At 44.5% G+C, this 13,364-nt stretch overlaps 1 protein-coding gene across 6 annotated transcripts in view; it reads right to left on the bottom strand.

The window, feature by feature from the left end:
* Positions 1 to 622: 622 nt before the first annotated feature.
* The window catches only part of EIF4ENIF1 (eukaryotic translation initiation factor 4E nuclear import factor 1), a 28,316-nt gene continuing 15,574 nt past the window's right edge, over positions 623 to 13,364 (bottom strand). For 4 of the 6 annotated variants that reach the window (XM_081339023.1, XM_081339024.1, XM_081339026.1 and 1 more), the window contains exons 8-19: positions 11,398 to 11,533; positions 10,989 to 11,168; positions 8,467 to 8,693; positions 6,128 to 6,199; positions 5,416 to 5,629; positions 4,785 to 4,873; positions 3,907 to 4,046; positions 3,616 to 3,706; positions 3,215 to 3,344; positions 2,296 to 2,640; positions 1,554 to 1,718; positions 623 to 1,426 (exon numbers count right to left, since the gene is read on the bottom strand). In XM_081339023.1, coding sequence (XP_081195149.1) covers positions 1,197 to 1,426; positions 1,554 to 1,718; positions 2,296 to 2,640; positions 3,215 to 3,344; positions 3,616 to 3,706; positions 3,907 to 4,046; positions 4,785 to 4,873; positions 5,416 to 5,629; positions 6,128 to 6,199; positions 8,467 to 8,693; positions 10,989 to 11,168; positions 11,398 to 11,533 — 2,019 coding nt within the window. In that variant the 3' untranslated portion in view covers positions 623 to 1,196. The remainder of the gene's footprint in view (positions 1,427 to 1,553; positions 1,719 to 2,295; positions 2,641 to 3,214; positions 3,345 to 3,615; positions 3,707 to 3,906; positions 4,047 to 4,784; positions 4,874 to 5,415; positions 5,630 to 6,127; positions 6,200 to 8,466; positions 8,694 to 10,988; positions 11,169 to 11,397; positions 11,534 to 13,364) is intronic. The other 2 variants (XM_081339027.1, XM_081339028.1) reach the window with 2 other exon arrangements.

Raw genomic sequence — 13,364 nt, 5'->3', positions numbered from 1 at the left:
GAATTGACTTTATTTACAGAAAGAATTCTGGGGAAACTTTCATTTTAAAAAAGTTATGTAACAACCTTACAGGGACAACACCATGACACTTGCACTGAGTAAGTTTATGTTACAAAATCTTTTAAGTGTTCAGTCATTGATGGCCCACGTAGATGTCATGGCACAATTTACAGGTCATTTGTCCAAACTGTTCTGGGTCATCAATGCCAACACAGCATGTCACCAAGTGAAACAATTCAGGATTTGATTTGGACTGAAGATGTCCAATTTAAGACTGTTACTTCACAGCAGGGGAGAACAAATTACTATAACTGCTAGCAGTTGTAGACCCTCAAGAGTAGCTATGTCTGACTTTTTAGTGGACAGCAACACTGAAGATAAACCACGCTGCAGCAGAGTTGACAGGTGCAAGGTCTACGGTACCTAAATCTGTGTGCAATTATGGCCAGCATCTTGCAGCCCACTTTTCAGGCGCTTAAGATCCCAACCCAGCAATTTCCTTTCCTCTGGACTGCAAAAATATACAGCATGTACCTAGTGGCCTTTTCCCACTTTTGTGACTTGCCTAGAACAGAATGTAGAGGAGTAAGACTGGAGTACACAAGAGGCAAAGCAATGTCAATCTGGCTCACGCACAATTGACTTCTGCGGCACCTTTAATGCACATCCCACATGTACAGTGAATAGATCCAAACCAGAGGCACACAAACTAAAGCTTAACTTTTTACTAGCTACTCTTATGTACAGCTGTATAAGTTCAAAAAAGCTCTTCCGTGGATATATACAAAAAAAAGATGTTCATACATTGGTCTGTACATAGAATTTCCAGTGATGAACCCTTAAGGCTGATACCTCTGTCCCAAGAGGTCACCAGCACTTCATTCCTACATTTTTACAAAAAAAAGAAAGAAAAAAAAAGCCAAAGAAAAAAGGTAGATGCTTCCAGAATTCTTCTGGTACTGTCTCGCATCCAAGTTTTTTCAGGGTTCACTATTCAATCTATAATAAATTCTTTCCATCTTGATGTAGACGCAGGCGCCGTGTGCTTTCAGCCACTCCAAAAAGAACTCTGTGCGAAGTGCTGAAACCAAAGCAGCCCAAAAGAAACGGGAGTGAAGCACGTTAAGAGGCAGCTGCCCGAGGAGACGCGGGTCTAGTCAAAACCAGCGCAGATCCCTGCTCTCCAACAAGGGTCCTCACTGCCGGTATTCCAGCTCGTCCACGCTGATCACTTTGGAAGGCATGGACGGGAGGGGCTGCTGCAAGACATCGGAACCAAACCACTTTGCCAGGCCGACGGGAGAGCTGCTTCGCTGGGCAGCGGCACGATGGTCAAGCTGCGAGTGCACATGAGGCAGTCCGGTCCGAGAGGACACAGGGGGAGGAGTTGTTTGCACACCAACAGCAGATCCTTGTGTGCCAGCACCTGAAGGAGAGAGAGAGAGAGAGAGAGAGAGACCAACCACCTCGTGTTGTAGATCTGGGATGATGGTGGTGCATGATGGGCCTTGGCAAAAAGAACTTTTAGGACTCTTCCAAGGGAGACCTGTTACCTGAGCGCTGTAGCTGCTGCTGCATCATTGCCAGCTGCAAAGGTGTCGCTGAACGAGGGTTCAAGAGAGGGTGGCCAGCCGTGGTTAGCGGGTAGCATGGTTGACCAAGGAGGGGAGCAGATACTCCCTGTAGGTGAGCGAGGTCAACTCCGGGAGGGATCATACCTGTTGAACGGGATCAGACCATTTTTAAGCAAGGAACCTCCACACACAGCACTTTCACACTGGAACCTCTCGGGGGCCCTTTGCTCCCCCCACGATGGAAGGATGAAAGGCAGCAGCCCTTGAGCTGAGAACAGCAACATTCTTAACTGGTGGCCATTTCAGAGACAGGTAAACATGAATCATCCACAGTTGCTCAGGACCCTTAACTGCTCCCTGATGGTTATGAAAATCAGCATAGTATGCTCGCACTATTACACTCCCATCAGAAAGCATGGCACTCTAGTAGATAACGATAGAAAACATTGGGCTTCCTACCAGATGCAGCTGTTCAACTTTTATACAACTCAAACAATTTCCGGATATGTTTAAGGCTAAATGCAATAACTGCTCTTGTGAGAAAACAAATCCCTAACTTGCAGTTAGAATAAAAGACTGTGTGTGTGTGTGTGTGTGTGTGTGTGTGTGCGTGTCCATTTGTGAATGCTAATCTTTCAGCAATGCCTGAACAGCCCACATAGCAAATTTTGGGCCTAAATGAAGGGCTGACCAGTCAACCAGGAGTGAAAGTGAAGCTTACCTGCTTGCAGCAGAGGAGGAAGGTGCTGTGGATGAAGGCCTTGTGCCAGCATCCTTTGGACCAATCCTGGGGGCAACTGATGAGCAGGTCGTACCATTGGAACATGAGGAACCAGAGGAACTTGGTGGATTGGACGGAGGAAAGTATTCCCTGCAACTGGAGAAGCCATTGTAGGAGTTTTTCTCCCAGTAGTTTTTGGCCTGTAGTCCTGCTCTTTGGTGCAACGGTTGGCTTGAGAAAGCGGGGTGGAACATGTGGAATGCTGCAGGGATGTTAGTTTGGTAGCTAGGGAGGGCGAGTTCTCCTGGTCAACATGATCTGTGGACCTGGATGGCAAAAGACTCTCTGCAGGGGAACACAAAAGAAGTGGAGCTCAACCATCACACGCAATGATCTACCCTTCTGTCAGCTTGAAGAAACCTTCTTAGTAAAGGGAAAAGGTGAAGGACAGAAGCCAGCTCAAGAGCATAATGACTCCACGTGGTTGCAACCCTTCCTTGCCTGTAATTGCAGCTTGGCAAGAAGAAAAGCAGTTGTGCTTTTCCCTTACATTTCGTCTCTCTTCTCTGGCTGTAAGAAGATCTATTCCATGGACAATTGTCCTGTTGATGGAGCAGCCAGAGCGATAGCCTTGTTCCCAAGTCCAGGAATAATTTACCAGTATCTAATGCTTTTATCTAAGCATTCCTGCAAGCCTGTAGGGGGACTGCAAAAATCCACATGATATTTGTTTAGTCTCCCTAATTCCTCTGGATCTTGATAAGAGTGGCCAAGTCTGCCAGGAGTTCTCCTCCTCTTAGATAAAAGCCAGAGACTCCTTAACTTTAGGAAGACCCGCAGTCAAGAGTTTTGTACGAGCTCTTCCTTTCTGGTGCCTCTTAGGCATCATCTCTCTTTGCACAGATGTGGACAAACATACCTTTGGTTGTCCTCGGACCTTCTTCTCTCTCGCTCGATTTCAACTTGGCTGCATGGGGCTCATCTTTGCTCTTGTCTTTGCTTTCATACATCTTGCGTATTACTGAGGTAGGAGTAAAGGAAGGAGATAGCTGCAAAAGCATAAACCAACAATTAATATTTAATACATTTGCCCCCAAGTAACCAGTTTTGGTTACATATGCAAAAATAATCTAAGACAAAAAACATCAATCATCGGGGTGATTTAGAACGGACAATCCTGCCAGTCCCCTCCCCCAAATCACACTAAAGTAAATCTGTCTTCTATTCATCTAAACTTTTCAAATTCATCTCGCATCTGTCACTCAGAACTTGAAAACAAAAAGCTCCCACATTTCCGCCACGGCCGGGTGCAACACTGACCATGCTAGTGATGGAAGCAGCAGTGGCGGGAGGAGAAGAGGCGTTCCCTCGGAGCCCCAGAGAGGCAGGAGACTGAGTCATGCGCGGCTGCCTATCAAACAGAAATTCACATTAGAGTATCTTTCTCTGCCTGCAAGGAAATAAAATCCTGGCTGAGGGTTTTCCAGCAAGGAATGGCAGATTTCTCCACTTGCTTCACTTTACTTTGAAGGTGGATAAACCGAAGGTAGGTGGGCAGGCAGTTTGACATTTCTTTAGTTTTCCAACTTTCAGCCTGAATTTTAAGCTCACCGGTTCCTGAAGCCATCTCGGTTTTTATCCATCTGTAGTTTGCCAAAACCTGGTTGGTAGAAATTTGGCACTTGCATAGCTAAGTCATGTGGAAGAGAGAGACCTTCTAACGCAGCTTGCTGCAACTCAAGAGGATTCATCTGAAATCAAGAAGGCATCAATCAGCCAAGATGCTAACCAAGAGGGTATTTCACTACTTTTGTCGACTGTGACTGCGGACACCAGTCTTCTCTGCCTTCAGATTTCTGCTACTTTGCAGTATTCTTTTACGAAGGAGGCATGCCACTTGCTGCTAGTCTCTAGAGTGTGTCACGCTACACCACACACTTGTCTCTCCTTTATTAACTTCATCTGGTGCACTGCAGGATTAACCTCCATTTAAAAGTAGACCCCCATGTATATAGGTTAAACTAAAGGCTACTTCTCAGAGCTGTGGCACTGAGAATGCTATCAAATACACTCTAAATAAGTGTATTGCAATGTCACAAGTGTTTACATAGTCTACTGTAAAATATCTTCCCCCCCATTGTTTCACATAATCCTCATTTCCTGGATCCCGTTAAATGTGGTTTTCCCCACTGTCACCATCCTCTTAAATAATCAGAAAAAATGGTTACTGGTGTATGCCTAGCATTTTCCAAAACATTGGTCTCCCAGAGCAAAATGCTCTGACCTCCAGAATTAGGAAAGGCATGGCAAATTGTTCTGTATATAATTCAGGAGGAACATTTTAGCTGCAGAATTTTCACACTGAAAGTGCAACATTTTACTTAGTTGGATGGAAGTGTTCCCTCTAGAACACAAACTAAATGGTTTTGGCCTTGTGCTTCCAAGCTTAAGGCCAAGAGAGATGGAGAGGAGCTGGTTCCTTCCCTTACCTGAGCAGCAGTAGCAGCAGCTGGACTCACCGATTTCCGAATCCCCTGAAATGGATCAGTAAGTAACTGCTGCGCCCCTGATCCAAAACCTAGAAAGATAATGAGTCATTTCAATAATGGGACAAGAACTCTTTTGTTCTATGGAAAATGCAGTTTCTGTATGATTTTGTTTTATAGAAAAGCATTTTTCACTGGAGTAGATCAGCACACTAGTCTGCTTAGCAGAGAAGAATAAGAGCTACCGATTGTAGGAAACAGAAAAGGAAGACATAGGACATTTTAGCAATTAATTCTGGTAAGGATGGCCCATTTGCTCAAGTGAACTCCTTTTAAACTATAGTTCTAATGCTTTAAAATGGTAAAAAAACACACCCTCTCCGCCAATCCCCTGAAAGCCACACACAGTGAGACCAGGCAAGGGGTTTCTTCTGCATTTGTGTTTAATGTTGATCTAAACATTGTTCAGAACCTGAGACCGGCTTATTCCAATCGGAATTTTTCAACTACTCTGGACCTGCAGCCTATCGGGATGCTACGGCAGCAGCAGCAGTTTGGGCGAGGGGCTGGATCAGATAAATGCCACGATCCCATCCATTCTATGACTTGGGCATGCTCCAAATACAAAAACTACCTGAGCAGGAACGTTTCTCACCCACTGGAGATGGGACCCGATGCCTCAAGTAGTCAGCTGAAGCAGCCCGAGTGGGAAACGTCTGTGAGATGGGAGGCTGTGGCGGAGAAGAGGCTCTCTGGGCAAGGAGGGAGGGAACAGGCTCCAAGCCCCCCATCAAGGTGCTGAGGACATTGGATGACGTCTGTCTGCAAGGGGAGGGCCCCAGTATCTCCTTGGGAAGAACATAGCTCTTTTAAACTTCCAGTTACGCAGTCGGCATTTTTCTGACAGTGTAATTACAATTCCTACAAATACTATAGCTCTCTGCTTAGGGCATTGGAAACCTCTGTCAATAAACATGCAACAAAACAAACAGATATTAAGTTGAGGTGTGGGGTCTGTTGTAGACATTTCAAACTCCTAAGAATGACAGTTTGCTAACTGTGTTCTTTCGAGAGGTCTGTTGGTGGAGCCTGGATTAATTCTAACCTCTGCAAAAGCGGAAAGCAGGAGGTGTTCTAGCACCACTCAGTCACGTGCAGTCAGAGTCATTAAATCAGTCTTCAAATGCTGCATTCTTAATTTAAAGGTGTTACATGGTTATTTATGCATCTTGTAGACCATATAAAAAGATTTTTAGAATAATTAAAATGTTCTGTTGATGCTCTAACACTATAGTCAGAAATGTTTTTAACAGGAGTCTGAGCAAAATAAGAGACTGTTATAATACCTGCAAAATATTCTTTGTAGCTGTCTGGCCCGGTATCTCGGAAGGTGGCATGAGTGGGTTTTCAGAAGTTTGCTGAAAGGAAAAGAACATGCTGCTGATCTCTCTCTTTTGTCTGATCCAAACTCAACCAGTGTCCACCACCACATGCAAAGGGAAGCGCCCTTCAACCGATGATGTGCTAAGTGTCTATTTGGCCACCAGACTTAGGCAATCTAAAGGCCACGCGGCTGGGTTGCTCCCAAACGCACATTTGGACGATTTAATCCAAAGTAACAAACCAGCGTTATCATCATCAAAGTGTTTGGACAATATTTAATAGTTTCTGATATGCCTGATTTGGATCTTAATACTTTGTTTGCATATGTAAAATTACTAATCTGGTCTTTAATTTAATAAATTCTATTGATAAACCACAGAGGAAATAGCTCTGCAGCATTTGCGGCTGAAATTGCCTGCTAGCAAGAGTCCAGATTAAACATTAAGACAAGCCCTCCCTCCTGAGTTTTTGTTTTTTTATAGAAAACATTCATATTCGTCCAAGGATTTTGACTGTGCAAAAGCAAATTATGTCATCCTTTTGTTTTGTACCATAGATTGTTCGATTATGTCAAGATGCAGACTTAAAATCCAGACAATTACAAGTTTATTGCACATCACATTTTATAGCCAGACTCTTAGATCTGGGTGTCAACAGCCTTCAACACCAGGCAGACCTCATTCCTTCAAACAGTGAAAGATAACAAATTTATGTCATGCTAACAAATACATTTAAATCTGCCTCTTTTCTCTAGCCTAAGTAAAGAAATACTCAGCTAGTCTCCAACTTGAGCTTGTGGCACATTTGGGATTTTGGAGTCGTATCACACATTTTCAATTGCAATATGTTTTCCTTGGTGGGTGCCGTCACAAGGACCTACTTCTCAGAAAAGCAAATGAGTGGGAATAATTTGCCCAAGAACCTCAATAAAAGGTAAAGGCAAGCCATGGGCTGGGATTGCTGTTTATTTGAATTTACCATACTTTTCACCACATGCTCCCACTACACATGATCCACTCTTCCAGGTACCTTCACTGTCTATTAGGGTCCATCCCTCTCTTCATTCTCCAACAGATATTCCACCCATGCCACCGGGCACCCCCAGTGGGAGATCCCTTCCCCGGATGTGTTCCAAAGCAGAACAGCTGGTGGGAGGCTCCACTAGGAGGCTGGATTTGATGACCTCAGTGACCCCTTGTCAGTGACCCCTATGACTGTAAGGTTACAGGTCCTGGTGACCTATGCGTTTGGAGGCCACCAACATTTTATTTAAGGAGACCACAGAAATATACCACACCTCTACCAGGATGCGAGATTTGCTTTTCTTGATGATTCAAGGCGGCAGCCATTGCAGCTATGGGCACAATATTCTCTCAGCAGTTTCAGCCTGAACCTCTCCCTGACCTCTGCTCAACCCTCTCACAAAAGTTATCTTGAGTTCAGAGGATATTTATGTCCCTGGACTATTTTCAAAGGAGAGTTTTCTCCTCCTGAAGATCAGCCAGCCAAACAGCAAGCAAGCTGTTTCTGCAGGAGAACCCAGCGGGAGCTACAACTGAGGACATTTCTTTACAGAATATTGCATGGAATGAGACCTGCTCTTTTCAACAGACGTATCAACTGTAAACAGACTTCAGAGCTTATAAAAAGAGCACCATGAAGGGTACTAGAGAATTTTGTTCAATTTATGCATTATAGTCAACTCTTTTTTTTTACACGTGGTTTGTTGAGGAAGACACACCTGCCTGCTTCCTGGCATCAATACTAAAGCATTAGCCATGGTTTACAAACCACTGTGGCTGGATTCATCTATCATACAAAGCCGCCAAACCAAGAGTAGGGACAGCTTTGTGAGGTACAGTAGTGCACCAATGTCCTCAGGCAGGACACATCTGAACTGTACCTATAAAAGGGCAATGATGCTTTTTTCCCTGTCATTCAAAACAGTCATCAGCAGAGTGATCCAAATTAGATCAAGCAAAAGTTCGATATACATTTTGGGCCACTTCCTAAGTGACACTTGCAGGACAAATTTTCCCCAGAATAAACACCTCACTCAGGTGCAGGCCTGAGAATGTGGGGCTCACCCTTGGAGTGGAGCATTTTTTAAATTGCCAAAATGGGCACTTTAATGCTAAGTTACATATCAACGCTGGTGCGCTAAAAAAGGTGGTGCGTAGGGAAACCAAACATTTATTATATAGATTGCGCACGTTACACATCTGCACAATGTGGGGTTAGTCTAGTACAGCCCCAGACCAGGCGGGGGGGGGGGCTTCAGAACCTGGGTCTCATTACTTACGTTGACTTTGGGTTGTGATGGTAGGGTTCCACTCGCCTTCATGGTACTGACTAACTTGTTGAAGGCAGACATATCCCCGTCTTTAAAGTGCCGTGAATCAGCTACGTTCAGGGGCTCCTCCACCTGCTCTGCCATCAAGGGGGCCGCGGTTTTCCCCTCCTGATCCACTTTCAGACCTTTCAGCCCAGCTTCTACTTCCTCCACTGAAAGGACGACCCCCGAGTGTGCTGAAAGAGAAGAGGGGGGGGAGGATGGATAGTGAAGAACCAGGTGCAGATTTGGGACCTAGAGAGGCTGTCAGAAAGCAGCGGCCAGAGGATGGTTTAAGCAGGTTCCACCTTTATTCAGGAGGACTGTTGAAATAGCAGGAATTCCAAAGCCATGCTAGGAACTAACGTTCATGCTGCAACTCAATCTGAAGTAAATCGTCCAGGGCATCTAAACGGCAAAATAAGCAAATAAGGGATGGGTTCATGCAGACCAAGCAAATCAAGTGGATTTTCAATGATCAGGATGCCAAAACTTCTGAATCTAAAGTGAAAAAAAGAAGGCAGCAAACAGGTTTGCACAATTTAATGCACACGCAAGGGAAGCAAAAAAACAACCAGCTATACACGCTCATAAGTACACAAGCCTCACTGACGCAAGCAGTACTTTACAATGGCACTTTTCAAGTGTATCGTAGCCCCAAACATCAGACATTGTGAAATCTGCCAGTGGAGCAATGCACTTTTTGAACAATAATATCTTCCAAGAATTTTTTTAACGGAAATTCAGTGCTGGTGTATCTGAATCATTGAGGCTACTAATGTATGATGCACTGGGAGAGATTAAAGCAAAAACAGAAGCCTTACTGACACCGATTAAGCCTGCGTCCTCTCTCTTATTTCCACTTCTGAGCAGCTCACATTAGGAAGCAAACACTCTGTTGTGCCGTTTGCAATCATTTGGCTACAAAAACACTAACTAGGGTGCAATTAAACTGGGTCAGTATTTATTTAGCCATTTATATAGCAGCCCCTTTCACCAAACAAGCAATTCTGGGCTGCATACTTGTGCCTTGCACATTTTGCTGCTAAGTAACACAATGGGAACCCACAAGGTCTTCATAGGCTTCAACACATTCCTTTCCACTGGCCAGACAGGCTCGCTTTGGAATGAAGAATGAAGTACACCATTGGAGTACGGTACTTCCCAGTCTGGCTTTGAAAGTCAGCTCTTCCATCCACGAGGCTTTTTCTATTCTTTCATCATTTCACTTGGGTATGATGTACAACAATCAGATGTGAGAAAGGGCTATTTCCTCTTGCAGAAGCAGCACTTGAATTATTCTCTAGCCATGGAGGACAGGCAGTGTCAAAACAGCTGCACAAGCATGCCATTCCAGAGTTCTGCTTACAGGACACAACAAGTCATGTCCGCTAGAGAGAACTGCCAGAGAAATCTGTTTGGAGGCACGGAAGTGGCTGGCAAATCCCAGCCAGAGAATCCCTAAAGAAAATCTCTTGCACTAAGAGCAGCTTGCCTTGGCCAGACAGCTCCAGGCAGCAGCAGGTGAAGGGACCCTGAAGCAGAAGGCCCCCTTGGGCTGGATTTCCTCACAGAAACCCTGGGACAGACAAACCTGGTGGCTAAGGCGGCAAACGAGAGGCACCAGCATCCACGCAAGGAGAGGCCTGGTCTCAATTTGCTTCCATTTGTCTTTCAAACACATTCAGCAATATTTCAGCAGGAAGCCTGAAGCCTGCAAAATAGGCTCGGGGTTTATTTAGGAAGACGCCCTGGTTGCAGGACCAAACCCTCAGTTTTCCAGCATGCACATTAGCCAAGCTGTGAAACAAAAAAAAAGTTCTGCTCTCCACGTAATTTGGATGCACAAAGCAAAAGATGCAAACGGGCGTTCAGCACCGGGCACACACCTGTATCCATTTCAAGAAGCCAACAAACTTTGTCCTGAAACCCAGCCGGGCTGCTTGGACGCCCATATGCCACATGCAGGTCTTCCATGCCAGTTGCTCACAGGTAAAGGTGGACCTCAATAATCAGCAGGATGGGATTCCAGCAGGAAGACTAAGAGCTTGTGCACTTCTCGTAAGTATGGCTTGCCACTTGTGCTAGATGGTTTCCCAATTTTTGAATTTTCCTGTTTTATAGCAGATCCAGAGATGCCTCTGGTAGCTGCTGAAGCTTTACTAAAAGCGTTGAGGCAGTGGAGGCTGGAAGCAAGTTTGGCAAAGCTTATTTTTTTTATTTAGCACATGGTATTGGCAAGAGCTGCTCAAGAGGCAAGCATCCGAGTGCTTAGTAGTTTCATCATGGCCTTAGATGCCACTCAGGATCAGAGGGGAGCTTCACCCACACCAAAAGGCCCAGGTCAGGCAATTGCAAGTCAACAAATACCCCGGAGGACTCCTGAGGTGAGCCTTAGCGCTTCCTGCATGGAAAGGAAAACTTGGCCCTTGGCCCTGTTTTGGTCAGAGGTGCCCGAAGGCAGAGGTACAACAGCAGAACGGAAGACTTACTGCTCTCTCTCAGCTTCTCCTTGTTGGCTGAGAGACTCGAGAGGAGGGGCTTTAAGTCCACTTTAGCTTTCTGTAGCATCTCTAAGATGTCCACTTTGTTTTCAGAATGATCTTCCAAAGGAATAGGAGCAAAGTAGTTTCCAGAGTTCTGACCAGGGGACAGAATGCCTTGCTCTAGACCTGAAACAGTAAAAACCAGGACTGCCTTGTAAGTTTTGCGGCTAAGTAGCGCCACGGGAACCCAGCAAGACGTTCACAGGCTGCAAACAGCAATTTTCAAGACATTCCTTTCCATGGGTGAGATGCGACCGCTTTAAAAGGAAGAAGCAACCAGCAACATGAGAAGCTCACAATCCTACAGCTCTCTACAAGGCATGGAATGGCGGCTGAAAGGACAAGACACAGTTACCTGCCAGTCTCTCCAACTCTTCGTGGGGCGTAGATCTAAGACTACTTGAGCGGCTTCCAGATCGACTAGGATTAGAAAACCAGCGGCTGAACCTGCTGGCAGACACAGAGCCTTCCCCCAGCACATCTTCTATCATCTATAGCATGAGGGGAAAGGAATATTATTTCAGACAGTGGTAGAACAGAAGTCTGAGAATTATGAGTAAGAGGTAGCACTTATTATAAGCTCTGCAAAATCCTTTCCCCTGTAGCAGATGGGTACTTCCCGAATTTGTGGCTCTCAACTGTCCTAAGCAAGTCTTTCTCGTCCTTCCGAAAGCTGTTGTCTAAGATGGATCCCAGTCATGTCTCTTTTCTAAAGTTCTGTCCATTTATGTGCTTGATTCCAAAGGCACTTGGTTCAAGCAGCTTGCGTTTCATGTTTCAGCTGCAGAAACAGGACTTTTTTAGAAGTCCATGAAGGAGTGGAAACAGGATTTCAGTGCCATTTTCAGGATTTTCAAGCATACTACATTAATTGAGGAAAGAAACGGGGTCACTATGCTTCCCATTATATCTCATTACAGAGCTCTCGAGATTATAGTTGAGGCAAACAGTTAATATGGTTAGCTGTTCTCTACATCTTTTCTGGATGCTTCATCAACTATCCACAATGAACTGCTAAACTATAGCACAACCAAGAGGCGTTACTGAGTCTACACAGGGACATCGAACCAAGGTTTTGGTCACCTTCTTCTAAAGCCATTTTCCTTTAACAAGAACACAGACATCCCTGGCCTCTTACCCTGCTAAAGACTCACAAAAAAGAGAACCACGGAGACACGATCCTTACCTCTTAACTACCTTGTTTTTCTACAGGACAAGCAGCTGTTAGCCCAATGTGTAAACTTAAGTATTATTATCTTAGCTCTAGGTTTATATTATTTTAAGCTCCCATTTTCTTTTAAGCCAGGTTGTTTAATTAAGGGGGAGGGGGAGCAGAATTAACTGGAGAGGCTGTCATGCTGCTACCAAGTGAAGTTTTTGCATCCAGTGACAGGGTGAAGGGATTCTCAGAAAGTTAGAATGTGAGTGACTGCTTTTTAAAAATGTACCAACAAAGAAAAAACGAAAGAGATCAGGCAAATGATAGGAAGCATCCCAGAGAGCTACACTTGGCAGAGGGCAGAGAGAGTTGGGAGGCTGCAACACCAATTTTTATTATACATTTATTTTGTTGTACTTTTGATCCCTTCCCACCACTTTGAGCCTAAATTCTTAGCACTACCCTGCCTTTAAGCCAGGACTGTATTAATCAGTGCAGATATAGGATTTATTATTTTTTTTAAAAAAAAGGAAACCAGTTTTAGCTTTGCTATTCTGATCCACGTAAGACTCAGCAACAACCAAGCTGTTGGAAAGCTTTTGACTTGAAATTCTGCAAACCAGCGACAGCTGTTCAGGGCCATCTGAGAAATGGATTGCTCAGTCTGAGCCCAGGGAAGGATCTAGTGCTCTGGACATATCTGGGAACAGTCAGCAGAGAAGATTAGTCTGAAGCCAGCTTTTCATCACGTGTTAATTATTTAAAGGCAATTGGACCAGGAGTCCAGATAGGAAAATTATTTAAAATGGGACACTAACAATCAATTGGTTCCTGTTAAGTAGAATCCTTTCTGTCTAAAGGCAGAAACTCCTTGTGGTAATTTCCTGGAAACTAATTACACCATACTTCCCCCCACTCCTTTTTTGCTCTTTTAAACTCAAGCTGCACTCATTAATCAACAAGGAGCATTTCAGTCACATCAAATTAACAGCTTGGACCACGTATTAGTGATGTATTAAGTCTTAATCACAATTCACTTATGATATTATACCAAACCAGTTTATAAACCATAGTAGTTGAGTTCATACAGAAAGAAAACTAAATCACATTATAGTTTAGTGCAATACATGAAAGGATCTGAAGCTCTTTCACCAAAAACAAAA

This window comes from Vipera berus, assembly GCF_964194415.1.
Source record: "Vipera berus genome assembly, chromosome: 14".
In the NCBI taxonomy this organism is placed as follows: domain Eukaryota; kingdom Metazoa; phylum Chordata; class Lepidosauria; order Squamata; family Viperidae; genus Vipera; species Vipera berus.
This window is presented reverse-complemented; position numbering and strand designations above follow the sequence as displayed.